General features: G+C 43.3%; 2 protein-coding genes across 6 annotated transcripts; one reads left to right on the forward strand and one right to left on the reverse strand.

Annotated features, from left to right (window-relative positions):
- Nucleotides 1-341: 341 nt before the first annotated feature.
- Nucleotides 342-13,363, reverse strand: BBS12 (Bardet-Biedl syndrome 12). Of its 5 annotated transcripts, none has more exons than XM_068280200.1 (2): nucleotides 13,294-13,363; nucleotides 342-2,801 (listed from the first exon to the last, which is right to left on the reverse strand). In XM_068280200.1, exon 2 carries the CDS (start codon nucleotides 2,778-2,780, stop codon nucleotides 789-791), a length of 1,992 nt encoding a protein of 663 aa, XP_068136301.1. In that variant the 5' UTR covers nucleotides 2,781-2,801; nucleotides 13,294-13,363; the 3' UTR covers nucleotides 342-788. The 5 variants fall into 5 exon arrangements, with proteins under 5 accessions (XP_068136301.1, XP_068136262.1, XP_068136292.1 ...); XM_068280161.1 differs by lacking the exon at nucleotides 13,294-13,363 and adding an exon at nucleotides 9,734-9,935; XM_068280191.1 differs by lacking the exon at nucleotides 13,294-13,363 and adding an exon at nucleotides 9,682-9,712.
- LOC137571290 (uncharacterized) lies at nucleotides 9,882-23,488 on the forward strand. Its single transcript, XM_068280212.1, has 5 exons — nucleotides 9,882-10,193; nucleotides 14,632-14,784; nucleotides 18,107-18,235; nucleotides 18,315-18,452; nucleotides 22,916-23,488. Exons 1-5 carry the CDS (start codon nucleotides 10,191-10,193, stop codon nucleotides 23,003-23,005), a joined length of 513 nt encoding a protein of 170 aa, XP_068136313.1. The 5' UTR covers nucleotides 9,882-10,190; the 3' UTR covers nucleotides 23,006-23,488.
- The last annotated feature ends 950 nt before the right edge of the window (nucleotides 23,489-24,438 follow it).

Consider the following 24,438-nt stretch of genomic DNA (forward strand, 5'->3'; position numbering starts at 1 on the left):
AAGCTGTGCCTCCATGGGCAGCAAAATCCATGACCAAGAAAGTCATGGATTTTGCAGGAGGGATTTGGAGGGTATAAACCCCTCATTTTGAAGCGGGATAGCGGCGGTTTAGCAGAGGTTGTAGTTCATAACATGACTGCATGTTAAAAAAGTTAATATAGACTTGCTTCAGAGTCTCTTTAAGCCAATTCTTTGATTCTATATCTGGTGCCAGCTAGGCAAGATAAAAGACCTGACTCTTTTTTTTTTTTTGCTTGAAGTGTTATAAAGGTATGCAATTTGTTTCCTGAATATCGGTCCTGCATTACCAGACTGGACATCATTGGATATTAAAAACAATCTTACAGAAATAGCAAGGATTTATTGAAACACAACGTGCGCCAAATAAATATCGACTAGGATGTATTACACACTGACTATGCACAAAACAAAAGCCATCTATATGGCAACCTTAAATTGTAATAAACAATCTCTAGAGATCATTTATTACAATTAGAGGTTGCCATATAGATGGCTTTTTCTTTTGTGCCTAGCAAGGATTTATTAACAATCATAACCTATTGAGTGGCTAGGGCTTTACACAAATGCACATGCAGCATCATTCTAAAATAAATCTGGCACTGCCTGGATTTATTTGAAAGAAGAAATCTCTGTATCTTAGTAACTGCTCAACAGAGACCTGTCAGAACAATCATAGGGTAAATGTGCACCTGTGACACCCCTAGGTTTTCTCACTAAAACATGAGTCAATTTATTTTGTCCTTCGTTAGGGATACAGGAAGTGGTAACTAGAGAAAGGCAGGCTTATTGGTTACAAAATCTGCCTTTGCCATTTTTGTGTGTGGGGCTGACCCTGTGATGATCTCCGCATCAGACTGAAGTACCATGAGAACTAAGTGTAGAGCACTGCGCCACGCTTCCAGCTTTGGAACTAGATTATCATACACTGTTACTGGTTCATAGGATACTGAAGGTCTTTGATCTGTAAATGAAACAATACCTCTGAAATATTCATTTAAATTATACGACGAAGGAGAGGAAAACTCACTAATGTTCTTTAGCTTCTTTTGTATGAAAGTCAAGGCTTCCATCTCTGAAGCATATCTCTCCATGTTACAGAGAAGAACAGAAAGATATCGGGAGAAGCCTTCAGCTAAGCATCTGTAAATATAACATTTGTAATGTACGGTCGTAGCAGACACCCATGATGACCTGTAAAAGCTTCTAATGTCTGTACTTGAAGTTCCAGTGTTTTCTTCAAGTTTTCTCAGGTGACTAAGACACAAGAGTTCAACTGCACCTCCACCAGGAAGCACTTTTTGCTCATTAATGGCATGATGTAATCTATGACAGCAGGCCCAAAACTGATCTTCAAGTGCTTGCTCCTTGGCTAGCAGTCTGCAACTTACTACAGCTGTGACAAAATTCAACCTGGGTGCCTGGAGGATAATGGCTAACTTTTGGTCGCATTCTAGAACAGTATACACAGTGACAGATACATTGCCGCCTATGCTGTGGCAGCTTATCTGTGCTAGGTATGTCACAGGCTCTGCTCCTGTGCATTCACAAAATGCCTCCAGAACATTTTGTCGTACATGAGGGATAATTAGAATATGTTTTTGTCTGCACTGCATCATAAGCTGTGGACAGACATCACCCCTGACTAAAATGATGTCAATACCAGCCTGACAAAACGTCCTACAAGCAGTACTTGTCCAGGAATGATCATGTTGAGTCGTCTCCGTGCTTTTAAACTGAGATATCGAGTTTACATTGGTCGCTTTATTGAAGCCTAAATGTCTGTATTTTTCAGTCAGTTCTCCATCTAAAAGAAGGAGTTTCAAAGCTTTGCCTTCCCATCGTTTGATAAGTTCATAGTTCTCTGCTGGCACTAAAGTAGCATAGCCAAATAAAGCATTTGACAATGCATCTGTCTGACCTTTTAAAACACAAAGCTCAAGTTGTGATGCCTGGAAGAGGTCTTTATTGATGGAAGTAGTTTGAGCACTTTCACAGAGAAGTTGAACAGCCTCTTCCACAAGATTCATGGTTTCTGAATTTCCATGACTCAAAGACTGAGTCAGATCTCTTAAAGTATGATTATTGGTAGGAAGTGTTGATCCTGAGCTGTGAAAACAGCTTCTGTTAGGGACAGAGAAGTGTCTGCTGTGTGAGAGCTTATTCATGTGACAAGTCTTGCCGAGGAAGTCTCCTGCATGAGTCGGTCTACTGTGCGTTTCCATCCTGTTTCTATGCAGGTGATTTCCATGATGAGAACCAGATGTAACAGGGTGATTTGAGCAGGAAACACAATTACTTTTTCTACATTGGATACAAACAGTTTCCTCTCGGAGAGATGTCAGTTTATCTGATTTTTGGTTATTTATCAGTACATTATCGATTTTTATGTGAAAGCACTCAGCAATGTCAATGCAAGAGTTCAGAGCTTCCAGCATTACAGAAACAATTAGTGGAACAGGAACCCCTTGCTGCAGACATCCCAGAACTGCTTTGCTCCAGGCTCCAACTAGGAAAACCAAAGTTGTCACCCCAGTTTTGTATGTCTTCTGATGGATATGAATGGCTTCATAAAGATGCTGGCCAACAGCACTTGTCAAGTTTAGACTCTCCAGAAGTCGGAATGATGAGCAGGTTAATGTACTCTGTTGGGTGTCTTGGTCATAAATAAACTTATATGATTTCAAGGGTCCAAGCAAGGACTTTACTGAAGATGAGAGGCTGCATAATTCTATCAGTCCAACGTGAGATCTTTCCGACATGGGACTATTTACAGTAAACACCTGTGTTTAAAAAAAATAAGATTAACTTACATGATAGAAATTACTAAACACATCTAATCTTTTGACTACACTGTCACAGTTAAGCTACGTACACACCGAAAGAAAGTATCTTGTGAAACGACCAATTAATTATCGTTCCACAATCAAAGCCAAAAACCTTGAGCAATTTGATGTGAACAGCAGCTAAAGACTGCAACTGAAATAAACAATTATTAATCATTAGGATCGTTAAACAATGCAGGGTTATAAGCAAAGTACCATACACATCAAGGACACATCTTTTACAAATTGTTCATAGTGCTGTACACACTGTTGACGATGAACAATTATCTGTCGAAGTGATCCATCATGTCTTTGTTCAAAATACCCAAACCATTGTGGATTGTTTGTCGCCGACTCAAGACATCATTTGTTTTAAAATTTTTAAATGAGATTTCAATAAGTTGTTAATGTCTAGCGATTTTTTTTCCTCTCTGCATACAAGGCTTAGGGTTTACAGTTTACACAGCCCTAAGCCTCGTATGCAGCTACATCCAGTTTAATAAATCTACTGATCTTAGGATGAGTTTCAGGTACACCTAATCTCAGCAATACAAAAAAAGATTCACCTTGTGTTGATATGAACTGAGAGGGAAATGGTGGCTGCAATATTTATTTTCTTTTAAACAATACCAGTTTCCTGCGCAAAAGGTGGATCAGTGCATCATCAGGCTGCCTCCAAATGGCCTACAATCAGAGGTGCGCTGAGCCCCCCCAGAAACTGCAAACGCACCTTGAACCCAAACAGAAGCTCTGCATATACACCAAAAGCAAGGCTGCTAAGTGGGAGCAGCTGACCAAAAATGAATTAAATTAGTACATAGCAAAGAAATTAACAGCGCTACTTAAAAACAGATACAGTGGTGTGAAAAACTATTTGCCCCCTTCCTGATTTCTTATTCTTTTGCATGTTTGTGACACTTAAATGTTTCTGCTCATCAAAAACCGTTAACTATTAGTCAAAGATAACATAATTGAACACAAAATGCAGTTTTAAATGATGGTTTTTATTATTTTGTGAGAAAAAAAAAACTTCAAATCTACATGGCCCTGTGTGAAAAAGTAATTGCCCCCCTTGTTAAAAAATAACTTAATTGGGGTTTATCACACCTGAGTTTAATTTCTGTAGTCACCCCCAGGCCTGATCACTGCCATACCTGTTTCAATCAAGAAATCACTTAAATAGGAGCTATCTGACACAGAGAAGTAGACCAAAAGCACCTCAAAAGCTAGACATCATGCCAAGATCCAAAGAAATTCAGGAACAAATGAGAACAAAAAGTACTGTAATTGAGATCTATCAGTCTGGTAAAGGTTATAAAGCCATTTCTAAAGCTTTGGGACTCCAGCGAACCACAGTGAGAGCCATTATCCACAAATGGCAAAAACATGGAACAGTGATGAACCTTCCCAGGAGTGGCCGGCCGACCAAAATTACCCCAAGAGCGCAGAGAAAACTCATCCGAGAGGCCACAAAAGACCCCAGGACAACATCTAAAGAACTGCAGGCCTCACTTGCCTTAAGGTCAGTGTTCACCACTCCACCATAAGGAAGAGACTGGGCAAAAAATGGCCTACATGGCAGGTATCCAAGGCGCAAACCACTTTTAAGCAAAAAAAACATTAAGGCTCGTCTCAATTTTGCTAAAAAACATCTCAATGATTGCCAAGACTTTTGGGAAAATACCTTGTGGACCGACGAGACAAAAGTTGAACTTTTTGGAAGGTGCATGTCCCGTTACATCTGGCGTAAAAGTAACACAGCATTTCAGCAAAAGAACATCATACCAACAGTAAAATATGGTGGTGGTGGTAGTGTGATGGTCTGGGGTTGTTTTGCTGCTTCAGGACCTGGAAGGCTTGCTGTGATAGATGGAACCATGAATTCTACTGTCTACCAAAAAAATCCTGAAGGAGAATGTCCGGCCATCTGTTCCTCAACTCAAGCTGAAGCGATCTTGGGTGCTGCTGCAGGGCAATGACCCAAAACATACCAGCAAATTCACCTCTGAATGGCTGAAGAAAAACAAAATAAAGACTTTGGAGTGGCCTAGTCAAAGTCCTGACCTGAATCCTATTGAGATGTTGTGGCATGACCTTAAAAAGGTGGTTCATGCTAGAAAACCCTCAAATAAAGCTGAATTAGAACAATTCTGCAAAGATGAGTGGGCCAAAAGTCCTCCAGAGCGCTGTAAAAGACTCGTTGCAAGTTATCACAAACACTTGATTGCAGTTATTGCTGCTAAGGGTGGCCCAACCAGTTATTAGGTTCATGGGGCAATTTCTTTTTCACACAGGGCCATGTAGGTTTTGAGTTTTTTTTCCTCACTAAATATTAAAAACCATCATTTAAAACTGCATTTTGTGTTCAATTATGTTATCTTTGACTAATAGTTAACGGTTTTTGATGAGCAGAAACATTTAAGTGTGACAAACATGCAAAAGAATAAGAAATCAGGAAGGGGGCAAATAGTTTTTCACACCACTGTAAGTGCCTACCTGCAAGAGAGTGCAAGCCCCACTTGTGGGATAAAATACACACCTAGCATACACATAACCTGTCTACCACTGGAGGATGTTGGTTTCCTCTAACAGCTTGCATGCAACTTGTTAAGTACTCGTCCCTCCCACTGCGGAGAAGTCATCCCCCCTTGGGAAGGGACCTAACACTAACTAAACCCTAACCTGTGTGTGTGTGTGTATTTTATCCCACAAGTGGGGCTTGCACTCTCTTGCAGGTAGGCACTTGTCTGTTTTTAAGTAGCGCTGTTAATTTCTTTGCTATGTACTAATTTAATTCATTTTTGGTCAGCTGCTCCAACTTAGCAGCCTTGCTTTGGTGTATATGCAGAGCTTCTGTTTGGGTTCAAGGTGCGTTTGCAGTTTCTGGGGGGGCTCAGCGCACCTCTGATTGTAGGCCATTCGGAGGCGGCCTGGTGATGCACTGATCCACCTTTTGCGCAATTTTCAATTTTACTTGGTAGCGCACCCAGGCTATGCATAGGTTAGGATTTAGTTAGTTAGTGTTAGGTCCCCTCCCAAGGGGGGATGACTTCTCCGCAGTGGGAGGGACGAGTACTTAACAAGTTGCATGCAAGCTGTTACAGGAAACCAACATCCTCCAGTGGTAGACAGGTTATGTGTATGCTAGGTGTGTATTTTATCCCACAAGTGGGGCTTGCACTCTCTTGCAGGTAGGCACTTATCTGTTTTTAAGTAGCGCTGTTAATTTCTTTGCTAAATACCAGTTTCCTGGCAATCCCAGCAGTTCAAGAGGGTGCCATCTAACCAATCACATTACCTGAATTTTCCTATGAGGTTTTCTGCGGGTCCCCTAAAGTAGACTAGCGCCAAAGCATTAGAGGCAGAGGATCAGTAGGACTGCCAGGAAATCAGTATCGTTTAAAATTAAATGTCAATCTCCATATTTCTCTCACTTCAGGTTCCCTTGAAGCCTCAAGTTGCTCCTGGTGGACGCAGCAACTATTCAAACTTCCACCACTAGCAACAGCTGTGCCAGATATTAACTAGAGACCTCTGGTTAACTAGAGAGCTCTGGATGAAATCCGAATGAGTTTCATTTGAATTTCATCCAGATTATTTGTGCACCTGAAGGAGCGGGTGAGGGGGGTTAACATACCTAGCCTCCATCTTCTTTAATGCGTCCCACGACGCATTTCAAGCCACGTGCATGCTTCCTCCTTCAACCCGGAAGCGCGGTAGTCACGTGAACGCAGCTTAAAGAGGAACTCCAGTAAAAATAATGTAATGAAAAAAAAGTGCTTCATTTTTACAATCATTATGTATAAATGATTTAGTCAGGGTTTGCCCATTGTAAAATATTTTAAATCCCTGATTTATATTCTGACATTTATCACATGGTGACATTTTTACTGCCGGCAAGTGATGTAGCTACTGCTCGCTGTTTTGGCAGTTGGAAACAGCTGTAAACCGCTATTTCCCACAATGCAACAGGGTTCACTGACAGGAAACTGCCAAGAGTACATACTCATAATTTCTTTGTGGGAGGGGTTTCACCACAATATCAGCCATACAGCGCCCACTGATGGTCTGTTTGTGAAAAGGAATAGATTTCTCATGTAAAAGGGGGTATCAGCTACTGATTGGAATAAAGTTCAATTCATGGTCGGAGTTTCTCTTTAAAACACAGTGTGAGATGCGACATGGGATGGATTAAAGAAGACAGCCGCTTGGTAAGTTTAACCCCAGCTCACCCACCCCATCAGGTGCAGTAATTATCTGGATGAAATCCACATGAAACAAATTCAGATTTCATCCAGAGCTCATTCCTAACCAGAGATATGTTAAAGCTTCAGTGTTCTCCCCAGGCTCTTTTAGCTGGGTGCTCCACCCGGCTGTCATCAGCACACCTCCTCTTACGCTGTAAGCAGAGTTGGACCAGCCCTGCATTCCCTCTCGCACCCCAACCATATACTTTTTCATGCTACTCGGCGAGAAAAAAATTCTGGGGAGAACACTGTCATTTGGATAGTAGTAGACAGCTCTGTCAGTTGGATGGTAATAGACAGCTCTGTCAGTTGGATGGTAATAGACAGCTCTGTCAGTTGGATGGTAATAGACAACTCTTTCAGTTGGATAGCAGTAGACAGTTCTTTGTCAGTTGAATAGCAGAAGACAGATCTCAGTCAGTTGGATAGCAATAGATATTTGGATAGTAGTAGACAGCTGTTGGTTGGATAGTAGTAGACAGCTAGCTGTCAGTTGTATGGCAGACAGCTATGTCAGCTGAATAGTAGTATACAGCTCTCTGTCAATTGGATGGTAGTAGACAGCTGTAAGTTGGATAGCAGTACACAGCCTTCTGTCAGTTTGATGGTAGTAGACTGCTCTCTGTCATGTGGATGGCAGTAGAAAGCTCTCTGTCATGTGGATAGCAGTGTATTGTGGTATAGTTGGGAGGGAGTCAATAAGTTTCTCGTATTTTTAAAGAAGGATCCCCACCTGATTAAGCCTCCACACAAAAAATAATCAAGTTTGTATATAAGAGGATCAGTGCAGGTGATGAAACCACATCATGTATACTTGAATCCAATATTCAGTATCAAGCTTTATTAGGTACTTATCCGTTAGCCGGGCGCATCCGGCAGGTGGCGACAAAACTCCACCAGAGTTACATCTTTCCCTACTATCCATGGCGGCCTGGAGGGGGAATAGTAATTAGCGCCACCTGCCGGATGCGCCCAGCTAACGGATAAGTACCCTTTATTATACCAAAAATTGCAGAAAATGGTAAAAAAACTTTTGTTTATCAAAAAAGTCTTCTCAGGACATAAATAGAAAGAATCACACAATTTTGACAGGAGATTGTGAGGAACACACTGTGCTTTGTTAGATAAACATTTTGGGGTGGTATTTGGGTGATAGTAGACAGCTTTGTCAGTTGGATATCAGTAAAAAGCTCTCTGTCAGTTGTATAGCAGTAGACAGTTGTTTGTCAGTTAGATATTAGTAGACCGCTCTCTGACAGTTGGATGGTAGACAGCTATATAATTTGGATAGTAGTAGACAGTTGTCAGTTGGATAATAGTAGACAGCTGTCATTTGCATGGTAGTAGACAGCTCTTTGTCAGTTGGATAGCAGTAGAAAGCTGTCAGTTGGATACAAGTAGACAGTTCTTTGTCATTTAAATATTAGACAGCTCTCTTACAGCTGGACAGCAGTAGACACCTGTCAGCTGGACAGCAGTAGACACCTGTCAGCTGGACAGCAGTAGACAGCTCTCTGTCAGTTAAACAGTAGACAGCTCTGTCAGTTAAATAACTAAGTAGACAGCTCTGTCAGTTAAATAACAGTAGACAGCTCTGTCAGTAGGATGGTGGTAGAGAGCTCTCTGTCAGTTTGATAGCTGTCCAGTGTTCTTTTAAGGGCCCATTTCCACATTGCGATCATCACATTGCACACACCTGGGGGAACTTCTGGTCGTGATCGTAATGCGATAAGGCTCAGTACTACCGCTATGGGAATCGAATGTATCCTGCGGAAAACTGCAACATGCCATCCCTGTATCACATAAATTAGTGCCTATGGAATCTATTCCATTGACTTACATTAGCTGCAGTTTGGATACGGTGCAATGATCGCATCGCACCATGACCAGTGGAAACTTGCCTTAAAGCATACCTCACAACTTTTTAAGATGAGAAAGAGGGACACTTAAGCCACTCCCCTGGCACACCCCTAGTCACACATACCATAAAATATTTCATAAGGAAATATGTTTTTATAATACAAACCACACTGGTCCTTTCTATCATGGTTAATTTTCCTTCAAATTAACATTTGAAAATTAGAAATATATCAATTTAAAAGATGGGAATAAAGTTTAGCGGCAATTAAACACATTTTTCAGTAGAGAAATACTCATATTTACATAGAAAGAGGGACAACGATCTGAAAGAGGTACAAATGAGGAGAAAAGAGGGACAGAGGGACGGGGCTCCCAAAGAGGGACTGTCCCTCCAAAAGAGGGATAGTTGGGAGCTATGCTTCAAGCTCTTTTAGCCGGGTGTTCCACGTGGCTAATTTTAGTAAGTACCTGGCTGTCCTGGGCTCACCTCCTCATATGCTGTAAGCACATTTGCAAGAGCCCTGAATTCCCCCCTCGCACCCCAACCAGCTACTTTTTCATGTCACCGGGCTGGAAAAAACATTCTGGCAACAACACTGAACTATGGAGTATGAAATAACACTTGCAGCGCCTCTGCTTGTTTCTCTTGACAGATACCACCAGCCCGTAAACTCAATCAGAAGAAACAGGCCAGCATGTAGCCTCGCAAGACCCCTGATGTAGCGCCATACCCTCTATACACTCATCTGCCAGTACACACAGGTGCAATAGATGCACACCAACCTGCTTACACACACGGAGCAGCACTCGCTGCAGCGACTTCCGCCAAGCTCATCACTAGCTCCGCCCGCAACAGGCAGCACGGGAGGGTATTGCTGAAAGCTTGCTTGAGAGTCCACTAGGCAGGCGGAGTCTGGTGGCTGCAGCAGAATGGTGGGCGGAGTGTTGCCATGGAAGCGCTGTAATGAGCGTCTGTTCGCTAACGTTCTGCAGAAATGGCGGGCAGAGCGGGCGCTTATTGTTGCAGTCCACATGCAATGCCTGAGGCGCGCTGCTGCTGTACCTAGACAGCGGGGGCCAGGGCGGAGGGAGCGCCACCTACTGACAGGCCCCTCCCAAGGGTGAGCGTGTGTTGTTGTGGCCGTAACCCAGTAACAGACGCTGGACAGGAGGACTGAGGGCTGCTGCGGTGATTATTCCCCTTGTGCTGCACGCTGTGGATGCAGCTGCTCTCCAGGCAATGGTACGTGTCTTTATCTACATTATCTACTGATGGATAGTAGATTCCTGCTGCTGTAGCTTTTCATTGCTTGTATGATTCTTGCAGTATCACTGCGGCTGGCCTGAGAGAGCAAATCTAGCCTTTGTCTTTTCCTCAATGGTATCTAAATGTACTGAAATCGCTAGATACACTTTCCTTATATGGATCACTATTGCAATACTCCACAGGTGATGGATGGAAATTGGGGATCTAGTCAAAATGACTTTACAACCAGCTGGGAAAGCATTCTTTGCAAACTGTCATTACAGGGCGTATTATTAAAATAAAGTATTTAGATGATGGATAGTGAAGCTGGCAAATGGCAGCAGATATTGAAGGGGTGGTCAGATCTGAAAGCAGAATCCACCTACTAGCTTGAGGAGAGAGAGAGAGAGAGAGAGGTTTTTTTTCAAACCATGGATCACCAGCTGGTAGAGTTCTGCAGGAACCAGCTATGCAGATGTATTACTTGCCTGGCATTGCTAGTACCTCTGCTCAGGGCAGTGCAGAGGCAAGAGAGGCTCCAGCCTCAGGGCGTAGTGTAGGAGGGGGAAAACAACTAATTCATCTGTCATTCTCCTATTGTGTCTGAAGCAGAGAGAAATAACGAAAGGGGATACATGGTAGTGCCTGCAAGCCCGGATAACTAGAGATTGAGGTCTTGGGGGCCCTAGGACGCCACTTAGTCTAATAGCAATCACTGTGTGACGGCTGGGGTGAGAGAGGTGGAGGGGCGCATGCTGGTGTCTCAGCCTTGGGTGCTGGAGGACCTTGTCCCGGCTCTGCCTCTGCTGGTCTAAAGGATCGTCCACTCATATGTAGTATGAGAGCTTACCTCCACAATCAGACATTTTCAAAATATGTGAGGCAGTCTACCTAGAAGTGCGGCCAGTCAAGATTGGATGTGTGGGTGCATCTTTAGTTATACTCTGGTTGATAACTGCTTGATATGGTAAGTGATCAGTCAGGTAGTCGAAATTGATTCTACCACTTCATCTCAGTTAGAATTAAACAAAATCAAACTGATAATCAATTAGACAAGTTGCTGTGAGCAACTGCATCACTTTTCCTTGTGCATGTCTGTATGTCTCTGTTTGACCCACAAAAAACTATGATTACTACATGCTCATAGCTGATGCACCAGTTCATACTTGGTCCTAGTCCTGGGGGTTTCATACTCCCTCTACATGCTTCAGTGTTCTTCCCAGAATTTTTTTTCACCCGGGTGGCATGAAAAAGTAGCCGGGTGGGGCGTGATAACAGAATGCAGGGCCGGCGCTTTTCTGCATACAGCAGAGAAGGTGAGCCGATGACAGCCGGGTGGTCACCAAAACTAGCCGGGTGGAGCACCCGGCTAAAAGAGCCTGGGGAGAACACTGTGCTTGACTGGGGGGGTCACAAGCCATTTAAGAAAGAAAATCCTCTATCGTAGTTGTAGGTGCGAATAGCAGAGCTGTCATTAGTATGGTTGCCATGAGTTATTGAGCCACAAGGGATGAGTCACAAAGCAGCTCTTTCCAAGGAAGCATCAGTAATTAGTACTGTATACATCTACAAATGAACACAGCACAGATCAGTATGGGATCCTCTTCATCACTATCTAAACCCAAGCCAGTACCTCCTCCACGCTCTTTCAGCCCACCAAAACAGCCGGCGTACGCTGGGTATGGACTGCATTTTGGCCCCATGGTAAGATTATCTTTTACTTTAGGGAACAGTGATTTATATAACTTGCATTTTGGAGATTGTGCTTTAGGGTTTTTTTTTGTTTGTTTGTGTTTTTGTTTTTTTTTCATTGCATTATGTTCAATTTTATTGGCTGGATTCTAAGATAGGGCTTATACTGTACATTAAGGCTGCTTACACACCAAGACGTTACAGGCGCACGTTAGTGCGCCTGTAACGCTCCCCCAACGCACAGCAATGTAACACAAGTGGGCTGTTCACACAGCCCACGTTGCGTTACATGTAACGCTGCACGTTCTGTGCAAAGTGCAGCATGCTACGGCGTTGGAGCGGCTATAGCCGCGTTAGACTGTTTGCACATGCGCAGTGGGGGGCGGAGAGGAGGCGGGGAGAGCCAGCTACAGTAGCCGCGCACATGGCTACTTAATATTCACTGCACTGGCGGGCGCTGATTGGCCGGCGGGACCACGTGATGCGGAGTGTCTCGCTCCGCATCACGTGGTCCCGCTGGCCAATCAGCGCCACTCTGGGAGACATTATAGGACTCGAGCCGCCTAACGCGGCTCACTCTACCGTCGGCTCTTGCAGCACCATACGTTGTGTTAGGTGCACGTTATGCGACCTTAACGTGCCACCTAATGCAACGTCTTGGTGTGCAAGAAGCCTAAAGGCTCATACACACGCCGGATTTTTGCAATCGACCCGTCGTTTGGATGTCAAATCGAGCGTGTGTACAGTCTGTCGTTCAGCTCAAATCGGGAGCGTGTACAGTCTGTCTTATCAGCTGAACGACAGACTGTAAACACGCCCGATTTGACGTCCAAACGACCGGTCGTTTGGACATCCAAACAACGGGTCATTTGTGAAAATCCGACGTGTGTATGTACCTTAATGCTGCCTGAACACGTCAATTTGTTAAGATAATCCAAGAATGGTAATTGAGCCTGTCTGCTGCCTTCAGCATTCACAATCACTCAACTTCTACTCAATTTTAGTCAATTCATGATTCCAGAGGGCCGCTGGGCATGTCCAAAACTTACATTGGGTGGGCTGGAGGAGCAGTAGGGATGGTTGTATAGCATTGTACTGCATCAAGTAGTGCAACACTAGCATTTCAGTTGATTATCAGGGCTTGTTCACATCAAGAGCGCTTTTAAAAAGTGCCAGCATTTCAAAAAAGGCTTGGCTAATGTTTTTGGATAGGCTAGTTCACACCAGAGCTATGCGATTTCTTCCACGACACCACACCAAACATGTAAAACTGTAAAATCTCTTTTAAAGGGGCACTATGGCAAAAAAATTTAAAATATGTGCAAACACATACAAATAAGAAGTACATTTCTTCCAGAGTAAAATGAGCCATAAATTACTTTTCTCCTATGTTGCTGTCACTTACAGTAGGCAGTAGCAATCTGAAAGAAGCGACAGGTTTTGGACTAGTTCATCTCCTCATAGGGTACTCTCAGGGATTTATTTATTTTCAAAAGCACTTGGTGAATGGCAGTTGCTCTGTCCAATTGCCAAAAAACTGTAGCGAGCAAGGAAGCTGGCCAGCATCATTGTTTAAATCCTTTTTAGGTAATATCTTTATAAAGAATAAAAGCCTTGCTGAGAATCCCCTATGAAGAGATAGACTAGTCCAAAACCTGTCGCTTCTGTCAGATTTCTACTACCTACTGTAAGTGACAGCATTATAGGAGAAAAGTAATTTATGGCTCATTTTACTCTGGTAAAAAAACGTACTTATTTGTTTATGTCTGCACATATTAAAAATGTTAAAAAATTTTACCATAGTGCCCCTTTAAAAATCGCTAAACCGAGATATTTTCAAAGCATTTTTTTGTCAAATGCTGTTTACTTCCAGTTCAGTGTGTACTTCCTGATTTGCCACAAGAACTACTAAGCTCTCTAAACGCAAATGCTCCAAAATCGCTAAGCATAAATAGAAAATCGCTAAGCACATGCCTCAAATTTCGACTGCAAATTGCTACAAAAGCGCTCTGTGTGTTTGCGATTACGCTTAGTGATTTTTGGTGTGAAATGCTGATCACTACAATCCAATGGAGGACTTTGCTACAACCCAGTTATCGATCGCCTGTATATAGTTGGCTTAAAAGATCTAACACCTTGAACTAAAGCATCATGGCTTAAAGCGGACCTGATCATAGAACTTCCTCTCTACTCTGAAAGATAAGCAACTGCAGAATAACCTTTAAAGAAAGACATTTCCATTACAGCTGATACAAATCCCGCAATAAATCTGTACTGTTTCTACTTCCTGCTTTCATGGAAGCAGACATATTGTTAACATCCTGTGCTTTCAAATGAGCTTATCTGCCATGACAGTCAGGCGACACATGGGAGAGATCAAACTACAACTTGTGATTAGACACAAATGAGGGGTAATTGGGCTTAACTCTTTACATACAGGGTGCATTTCTCTCTGCTTTCCTTCTGCCCTGTACAAGAGTTCATGTCCACTTTAAAAGGGGCAAATAATCAATAAAATAAAAATGAACAAGTTATTGCTAGCTGTGGTGGACCTTCAAGACTTGTGCAACCTGGTTTGTAGTTTGACCACAGCTTTAGAGCCACAAGCTGCCATCTTTTTCACTTGTTTTGTAAATTGTTTTCTCAGATATTAAATAGTAAAGGAAAATCGCAGTGCTGCCAGGAGTAGTCAATTCTGAACATGTAAACACATATATTTATCTTGTTGTCTTGTTTCTTTAAGGCAACTATGCGCAGACCTGGTCTTGGCGCTGCTCAGCGCAGGAAAACTGGTGCAAAGCCCGAACTAACAGAAGAGCAAAAGCAGGAAATCCGTGAAGCGTTTGATTTATTTGATACAGATGGGACAGGTACCATTGATGTCAAGGAACTTAAGGTAAGCACAGGGTTCTGAGCGTTCATTACTGCTTCTAAATAACAAATCTGTATCATAGAGTGCACAGTGTGTTCTCAATTCCACGTTATTGTTACATCCCAGAAGTGTGTGCATTACAAATGTTGCATTACATGGATTATAATTGTGTTCCATTTGCAACATTTCATTTGATACTCCTTTAACTTTCACGGAGAAGCCACACTCATGTCTGCATTTAACGCCAGTGGTTTTACGCAGATGACTATTCCTATTTCGTGTGGGTTTGGAACCTGCTAGCATTGCGACTTTATGCAGGGTGCAATTAGTGTTTTAACCTCCCTGGCATTCAATTTACCCAGGATTTCTGTGCAAAAAGTGATCCAATTCGTTTTCAAAACCTTTTTTTTTCCTGTAACTTGCCAAAATGTGTCAAGCAAGGGTCTCTTATACAGTGCAGGAGAGTATTAACGTGTATGCATGTCAATACTGTTCACAGCATGATTTGTATTAATAATAATAATAATAATAATACCGCTAGGGAGGTTAAACATGCACATGTGTGTCACCATTAAAAATCATTGCGCGTGATTTTGCATTGCGCAAAATCGCATGCGCTTTTCAACAAGTGTGGCCACAGCCTCGGTGAATGATTCTTCATAATGATGACTGGTGACTTTTCCTTGCAGATGGATGTAAAGTGCAAGCAAACGGTGCCTCTCTCTGTAGTAGCTTTACTACCTGTGTGACGTTCTACCTCCTAGGCTGACAATGTTCTGCTTCTAATTCCAGCAATGCACCATTGTAAAAATCCTCCTCACTAAGGGAGACAAGTCACTGGCCATGAGCCCCACCCCAGATATGAAAATTTACCACAAGCTCTGTTAGCTTCATGTCATTTTTATGAAATTTTCAAGAATATTACAATACAAATATAGCATTATTCGCACCTTAGCTAATTTTCCTTGCATAAGAAATTAAAAGATGGAAGAGAAATATTTTCTTTTGTTGAGGAAAACCTCATTTACTATACCTAATAACAACATGGTCTAGGGCCCAAAATGAATGTGTAGGATCTACCCAGAAGTAATTTGTGATATAGCAGTAGATCATGATCTACCATATGGGCACCCCTGTTTTACTGGTTAATTTACTGCTGTTCAGTGAATATACTCCATAGTAAGAAGAAAATGTAGGTGAGATCACTTATGAGAAATGTTTCATGCATTAGTGTCAAGGTAATGTTCATATACAGAGGGTGAAGTTTGAATGACAGAGTATGGCTGCCCTTCCATGCACTCCATATAAGGAGGTTTGCTTCCTCCGTATCTAGTATAAGCTGATCACATGGCCCTCTGGGGGCATTGGCACTGAGCTGCCTAACCTCCCTGAGGGTGTTTTTGAACTGTACTTGAAGCTGGGCTTTAAAGCGGTATGAAACCGCAAATCTTTGCTCTAAAAGATTATTTACAGCATATTATATACTACCACCGCCCTTTTTTTCTCACTAGAACCACATTCAACTAGTTAAACACAGGACTTACTTAAAGAGAACCCGAGGTGGGTTTGAAGAATGTTATCTGCATACAGAGGCTGGATCTGCCTATACAGCCCAGACTCTGTTGCTATCCCAAACCCCCCTAAGGTCCCCCTGCACTCTGCAATCCCTCATAAATCACAGCCGTGCTGTGAGGCTGTGTTTACATCTGTAGTGTCAGTCTCGGCTGCTCCCCCGCCTCCTGCATAGCTTCCAGGCGGGGACTGGATTTCTGCAGGAGGCGGGGAGAGCAGCAGACTGACACTATAGATAAACACAGCCAGCTCTGACAAGCTGTGTGTCAGTAGCGTGGCTGTGATTTATGAGGGATTGCAGAGTGCAGGGGGACCTCACGGGGGTTTGGGATAGCCACAGAGGCTGGGCTGTATAGGCAGATCCAGCCTCTGTATGCAGATAACATTCTTCAAACCCACCTCGGGTTCTCTTTAAAGGGGAACTGAAGTAAGAAGTATACGGAGGCTGCCATATTTATTTCCTTTTAATCAATACCAGTTGCCTGGCAGCCCTGCTGGTCTATTTCTCTGCAGTAGTATCTGAATAACACCAGAAACAAGCATGCAGCTAGTCTTGTCAGATCTGACTTTAAAGTCTGAAACACCTGATCTGCTGCATGCTTGTTCAGAGGCTATGGCTAATAGTATTAGAGGCAGAGGATCAGCAGGGCTGCCAGGCAGCTGGTATTGCTTAAAAGGAAATAAACATGGCAGCCTCCATATACCTCTCTCTTCAGCTCCCCTTTAAGCTCCCTGCAGGGACAGCCACATTCAAAAGACGCATCAGAACTGGAGATAACATTATTTTGTGTTTTACTTAATTGTATCAAGTGAGGAATGTAAACATTCTCTGGCAATGCAGACACTCCAGAACACAGACCGCTACTCAGAAATCATTACTGGGTACATTATTATTTATTATTTTATTATTACACCAGTTATGTATAAAATGAAAAGTCAGCTCTCAGAGCAAAAAAGTTGTACTTTGGTAACTTGTAATTTCTAAATGAATAATACTTATGCACAAAAGCAAATATGATAACTGAATGGGTTATAAAAAGTAGGAAAACATGTTTTTATTGAATATTATGTCAGTTTTATACCGCTTTAACTTTTATCATAAGTAAATGGGCTTGACCTTTTGAGTTTTTAAATAAGTAATTACTGTGCCGTAGTTTCTATTGTAACTCTGGCTATTGAAAAATTAGCAACTTTGTTCATAACTGACAATTATATTCTTGCTTGACAACCGTGCAGCCAGATGTAGAATGGAACCACAGTAATGCTACGTACACACATGCGACAACGATCGTTCGTTAAGAACGACGAACGAACTTTTAATTGATGAAAGAACGACCTAAGTAAAGGTAGTTTTAAAATGTGTGTAACGATCTGATCGTTAGAACGAACGTTACATCACAGAAAGCAACTATTGCGCCTGCGCATAAAAATGAGAAGTTCCATGGAGAAATAGTGAAATGCGCATGTCAAGCCTAGTACAAACGATCGTTTCCAACGATGTACTACTTTTGCAAACGATCGTCGTTGGTTAAAATCCGCCGAGACAGAACTTTCTTTTGTAGCGATTTGGCTCGTTCGTCGTTTGCCTTAATAGTCGGTGGTTCGTTTTTTGTAACGATCGTCGTTGGTAAAGATCGGGGAACGATCGTTACAAACGACTATAGTCGCATGTGTGTACGCACCTTTAGATGATATGCCCTCTGGCACATGAATAAGAGAGTCATTCAAGTTTGCAACAATACAGCATGTCATACTGTATATACTCTTCTTTCAGGTTGCCATGCGTGCATTAGGTTTTGAGCCAAAGAAGGAAGAGATGAAGAAGATGATCTCGGACATTGACAAGGATGGATCTGGCACTATTGACTTTGAAGACTTCTTGGCTCTGATGACACAGAAAATGGTAAGTACTCTCTCTCTCTTTACCCTCTGTAGTATTTTATATATGAGAACTGGTAGTAACTGTTTCCCTTTACTGCCAGAGTGAGAAGGACTCTAAGGAGGAAATCATGAAAGCTTTCCGACTGTTTGACGATGACGGCACAGGAAAAATTTCTTTCAAAAATTTAAAGAGGGTTGCTAAAGAATTGGGAGAGAACCTTACAGATGAAGAGTTGCAGGTATGCAATTAAACAAAAAAGCCACTTTGCTCTCCATTGGTTTGACCCCCACCAGCTAGCAGACATAGCTTTGCAGTCAGAGCATGTCATGACATTGGATATACTATAACCTCAATGGATTATTTGCTTCAAACAAACCAGTATAACTCTATTTAAATATTCTGTTTTTATAACGTTGGGCCTGATGCGCAAAGCAGTTGTAAAATTACCTTGCGCATTTAGAGGGTGAGCAGAGTCAAACCTTAAAGTACACCTAATTGTTTTTTTGTTTTTTTTTTAATTATTATTGATCTTTACTTATGTGGGGCTTCTGCTAGCACCCCCACAGTCTTTAAGGTCCCCTTGTTTTGCTCCTGTCCCCCTCACAAAGATCTCCGACTAGTCTAGTTGTGGGCCTCTGTGAATGTGTTTTCCTGTCCACACATCAAGAGCATTCGCTGCATGCGTGGTAAAGTTCTTTTGCGAACCATGCATGCGCAGAACGCTCCTGGCAATGGAGAAGGTGTGCAGATGAGACTGTGTGCATGTGCAGTGCCCTGTAACTGAACTAGTTGGAGATCTGTGGCACAACGGAGTAGACCTGTAGGAATCTCTATGAAGCCCCAGGTAAGTAAAAATAAACTTTTTTTTTTTTTTTTTTTTTTCTTCACAGTTCACGTGGTTTAACTGATTACAAGCCATGTGCAGATACACCCAGTAATACAGTACCTTCTTTTCAGCTGCTAACAAACTAACTGGAACCAGGGCTGTGGAGTCGGAGCAATTTTTGGGTACCTGGAGTCAGGGAAAAAATGCACCGACTCCTAATGAATTTAAACTGTAATTAAAAGAGAAAATATGAAAATGTTCTACCGTGTTTTTCGGAATATAAGACGCCCAAAAGTGGGGAGAAAAAGTTACTGCGTCTTATAGTCTGAATGTGGCAAATATTACCTATCTGTGCGCTTCTGATGTAGGGCGTGTCTGATAGTAGGCTTCTGCTGTACATCATCCAAATGAGGTCCCCGGTCAGTTGGCGGCAGCAGCAGCATTGTGATCTGATTGGTTTCCACCTCCCCCGAGCGGCATAGCAGCAGCTGCTGTACCGATCTGCAATGCTTTACTCCTCTGCAACGCTTGCCTTGTCCCCGCTATAATGGCAGATTTCTCTGAGGCTTCCGTACTGCCTTGCTTAATGATGTCACCCCATGACCCCGGCGCTGCAGGTCATGAGAGGGCGCCAGTAGCCAAGGCAGTACGGAATCCTCGGAGGACTCTGCCATTATAGCGGCTGAGGGTGTCCTGCTCTGCCCGGATAGCGCTAATTACACAGGTCTGATGCAGGAACATGATATTCGCCTGCAAGGTTTGCAGAAAAGGACCAGCATTGCAGGGCATTACAGCGGCTGCTATGCTGCGCGGCGAGTCAGGAAACCTCAGATCACACATCTGCCTCACCACGGGGACAAGGCAAGCATTGCAGAGGAAAAGCATTGCAGATCAGTACAGCAGCTGCTGCTAGGCCGCTCAGAGAGGTGGAAACCTGTCAGATCACAATGCTGCTGCTGCCGACTGACCGGAGATCTCATTAGGATGATGTACTTTTAAGGTCAGATATACATATCTGATTGTGACTGTTTATATGATGTGTACATAAGAATCTCTTATATATGTTACGGCCAGAACCCGAAGTCTGGCCACCTCGGGTTCTGGCTGGTCAAAGCACGAAGTGGCCGGCTGATTCGGCCATTATGCAAAATGATCCTCCAGAATGCGTTGTAACTAAATGTGGCCGGCCAAGTCCCGAAGTTCACCTCTCTTCAAGTTCCCCGCGCTGCTCAGTTCTCCCCGCGCTGTCCCATGAGGGACAGGTCCCAGGCTTGTACCGCTGCCATGCCGCCGCAAGGTACCTCCTCTTCCCGCTGTAAAAAACCGCCGCCATCCGATTCCGCCTGCTCTCCCTGCATCCTCACCCCAGGGCTTCTATTCATGCTGCCGGTGCACACGGCTGCAGCTGCTTTCCACAGTGCTCTCCTGCATGATGGACCCAGGGCTGGCTGTAGCTGATTCCTCCGCTGAATTCAGTGTTCATGTCCGGCTGATCCCCAGCAATTCACTGCTCCCTGCGGCCTTATGAAAAGTGGACCTGAACTTTTGCAGGGGACAGAAGGAAAACATATAGGAATGCACGCTGTATGTATTTAGAGAGTTTAGCCTGTTAATTCCCATTCATCTGTGTATAATCACAAGTTGTAATTTGATCTCTGTCACCTGACCGCCACAGCAGAGCAGCTAAATTTGAAAACACAGGATGTTAACCATATGTGTGCTTCCATGAAAGCAGAAAGTAGACACACAGCAGATGTATTGCAGGATTTGTATCAGCTGTAACAAAGAATGTTTTTCTTTAAAGAGAGCCCGAGGTGGGCTCATAAAATAATTAAAAAAAAAATTTAGGCTACCTGATCTGGGGGGCTGATCAGATCAGGTAGCTGGCAAAACCGCTGCTACTGTGGGCCGCACTGGCCCACTTTCACTTTTCTGACCTCTGGGTCATGACACTGGAAGGAGAGGTTGATTCTCTCTCCCAGCGTGCAGGGAGGCGGGGGCCTCTTGAAAGGTTGTTAGGCTGTTGCGTATCTTTCAGAGCACAGAGGAAGTTCCGAGTGTCATTCATGGTGCTGGACAGGACGCTGTTCCCAGCATTTTGCACTTCGTCGGCCAGTTCTAGAAATGGCCGGCCAGTTCTAGAATTGGCCGATTTCTGGCTAAATAGCATCTATGCTGTAAGAATAAAGCCTGATGTGTAGCTGTGTCACTAATAGAGATGGTCAATTAGATGCAAATAATTCTGCGCTGATGCTGGTTTATGCAAATGTATGCACTCTCTTTGCTCATGAAATCAAATAATTTGATATGTTGTTAAAATTTGGTTTGATGACTACGAATTAAAGGGTACCTGAGACGGATGAAAATAAGTTTTTTATACATACCTGGGGCTTCCTCCAGCCCCCTTCAGGCTAATCAGTCCCTCGCTGTCCTCCTCCACCACCTGGATCTTCTGCTATGAGCCCTGGTAAATCAGCCAGTCAGCGCAGTCTGGCCGTGTGCTGCTCCCACAGCCAGGAGTATTCTGTACCTGCGCAATAGTGCTGTGCAGGTGTAGTACGCTCCCGGTGGCGGAGTGTGTGCACGCGCACTACACCAGACTGGCTCAAGTACCTGGACTTATAGCAGAAGATCCAGGTGGAGGAGGAGGACAGCGAGGGACTGATTAGCCTGGAGAAAGCCCCAGGTATGTATAAAACTTTAATTTCATCTGTCTCAGGTTTACTTTGTTACACAGTAGTACTATACTCTACATATGCACTCCCCACAGAGCTGCAGGAATCCACTGTTGTGCACATTGAACACAGAGGTGTTGTCTATCACCCATAAACCTGCTTCAGATTGTACATGAAGAATGTGTAATAGGGGAAGAATCCCCTCATTCCCCTGCAGAGTACCTGCACATCACTCTTACATGTACCCACAGTCACATTGCCTAGGGCCTGATAGATGTTCTTTGTTCTTGTCTTCTACAAGTACTCTTACCAAGGACTAGTTTTAGTCTATCAGCAGGAGAGTCAGGCAACTGCAGTGTTCTCCCCAGGCTCTGTTAGCCGAGTGCGGCACCCGGCTAGTTTTGGTGACCACCCGGCTGTCATCAGCTCACCTCCTCCTATTCTGTAAGCAGACAGAAGCACCGGCCCTGCATTCTCTCATCTCGCCCCACCCGGCTACTTTTTCATGCCACCCAGCTACTATTTCATGCCACCCGGCTGGAAAAAAATTCTGGGGAGAACACTGAACTGGTATTATTTTAAAAGGAAAAATTCACATGCTTCTCAGTTTAGGTTCCCTGTAAGTGTGGTTCCCACCCATAACCAGTGTAGCCATAAAAAGACCTGATCTGAAGTATAGTCCCCTGTATCGGAGGAAGGGAAGGTTAGTAGATGGGGGCCCCCACAGCTCTGGGTCTCTCTGCGATCGCAGGGACTGCTCCCTTCTAGTTATGCCCCGACTTTCTCCATAAAATCCCATTTCTTGTACTTTGGTACATGCAAGATACAAGTAGATGCAAGGATCATTGTTGATATTTCTAGGCCCACCGCAGCTAAGCTATACAGCTTTTGCCAAAACACTACACAGATCTGAGTACACATGGTCCCTGCTCACTGTAGGGTTAAGTGTATACATTTGCCACTTGCAATCTGGTCTAATCCCCTTTGGAAATGAACAGACAGAGACAGATGCACAGGGACTAGTCAGCCAACGTCATTCACAGGCTTCTTCCTGAGCTAATACCAGTACGCATGTACACAGCCATTGTTCCAGCCATACAAATAAAATGTAACAGCTGTGTAAGCCTTGTTTTTTTGTTGTTGTTTTTTTTTCCCTATTATTTAAAATGAATGCCCTAAGTTAAATGTTCTTTATTTCAGGAAATGATTGACGAAGCTGATCGAGATGGCGATGGCGAAATTAATGAACAAGAATTTCTTAGGATTATGCGAAAGACCAGCCTTTACTAATGCAGAACAAATAATGCAAGAAAACAGGACTCCTCTGTCTGGAGACTCTGATATGTGCCACAGAAAAGCATGGCCAAACTTACTGCACAGGCTTTCTGTTGTGCTTAACTGTGCTTTGATACCCTGAGCAAAACTTTATAGGAGGGGGGGGGGGGGGGTATGGTTATTGCAGTGGGCGTCAACTTTTGCTCTTGACTTGTATATACTGTATGGAATGTGACTAGTGGATATGGGCAACACCTCCCTTTTTTATTTGTTGCTATAAATGAAGCCTATAGACCCTGATCTTTGCATTGTATGGGATACAGAAACCGCTAACTGAATGTCAGAAATGTGTTTAGTGTTTTCTACTTTCAGCTGTTAAATGTGGTGTGATCTTCTCCTCCCCTTTTTTTTCTCTTCTTTTGGTATCTTGGACTGTAAGGTCATTTGCCTTGTCTTAAATACAATGTTTGTCAAACTATGTTACTATAACATTAATTATTTTCTAATAAACATATTTTTTATAAATGTTCTGTATGTTTTTAATTCATAAGTTGGATATTTTGATGGGTTCTTTTCCGTTAGCCAGGCGCATCCACTGCATCCAGTGCATCCACTAGGTGGCGATAAAACTCCACCAGAGTTACATCTTTCCCTACTATCCATGGCAGCCTGGAGGGGGAATAGTAATTAACGCCACCTGGTGGTTGCGCCCGGCTAACGGAATAGTACCTTTTGATGCTATGAATATGGGAATAAACTTGGCAAGCTAAGTGCTCCGATATGTGGATCAAAAGTCTGAAATGACCCATAGGGCCCATTCACACTTAAAAGCGCAAAATGACGGCGATTTTTGCCGGCGTTTTGCGTGAGTGATTTTCTTGCGATTTAACACAATCACCAGAAAATCGCCTAAAAATGGTGCAGGCAACGCGTTTGGCATTTTTGGCCGATTTGCGGCAATTAGCGCAAATCGCCCATGTAAGAACGGGCCCATAGACTTTTATTACACTAGTGCTTTTAAAAAGCGCTAGCGTTTGAGCGTTTTGCTGAAATTGCGGCAAAACGCTCTAGTGTGAATGGGCCCTTTTAAGTGGATCCAAACTCAGAACTTCCTCTCTGCTCTAAAAGATTAGCCACAGTATAACAAGCTTTGGGGGGTGGGGGGGGGGTCTTCATTACAATTTATGGAAAGCCTAAAAAAAACCTGACGTTTTTAAAGGACTTCTGTAGCGAGAGGTACTGTATGTGGGGCTGCCATATTTATTTCCTTTAAAGCAATACTAGTTGCCTGGCAGTCCTGCTGATCCTCTAGCTCTAATACTTTTAGCCGTAGACTCTGAACAAGCGTGCATCACATCAGGGATTTGGATTCGTACTCTCATCACTCCAAGTGCTCCACTCCTTTCTCAGCCTCGTGTCACTGAACTGCCCTCAGCCAAACAATGAGG

Source organism: Hyperolius riggenbachi, chromosome 1, assembly GCF_040937935.1.
Source record: "Hyperolius riggenbachi isolate aHypRig1 chromosome 1, aHypRig1.pri, whole genome shotgun sequence".
Classification (NCBI taxonomy): Eukaryota; Metazoa; Chordata; class Amphibia; order Anura; family Hyperoliidae; genus Hyperolius; species Hyperolius riggenbachi.

Bases quoted from the DNA above. Each gene is read 5' to 3' on its own strand.
- BBS12 (XM_068280200.1), bottom strand. From the start codon at position 2,780: ATGTCGGAAAGATCTCACGTTGGACTGATAGAATTATGCAGCCTCTCA.
- LOC137571290 (XM_068280212.1), top strand. The intron at 14,785-18,106 runs GTAAGCACAGGG...CTCTTCTTTCAG, and splicing joins TTGATGTCAAGGAACTTAAG to GTTGCCATGCGTGCATTAGG. The intron at 18,453-22,915 runs GTATGCAATTAA...TCTTTATTTCAG, and splicing joins TTACAGATGAAGAGTTGCAG to GAAATGATTGACGAAGCTGA.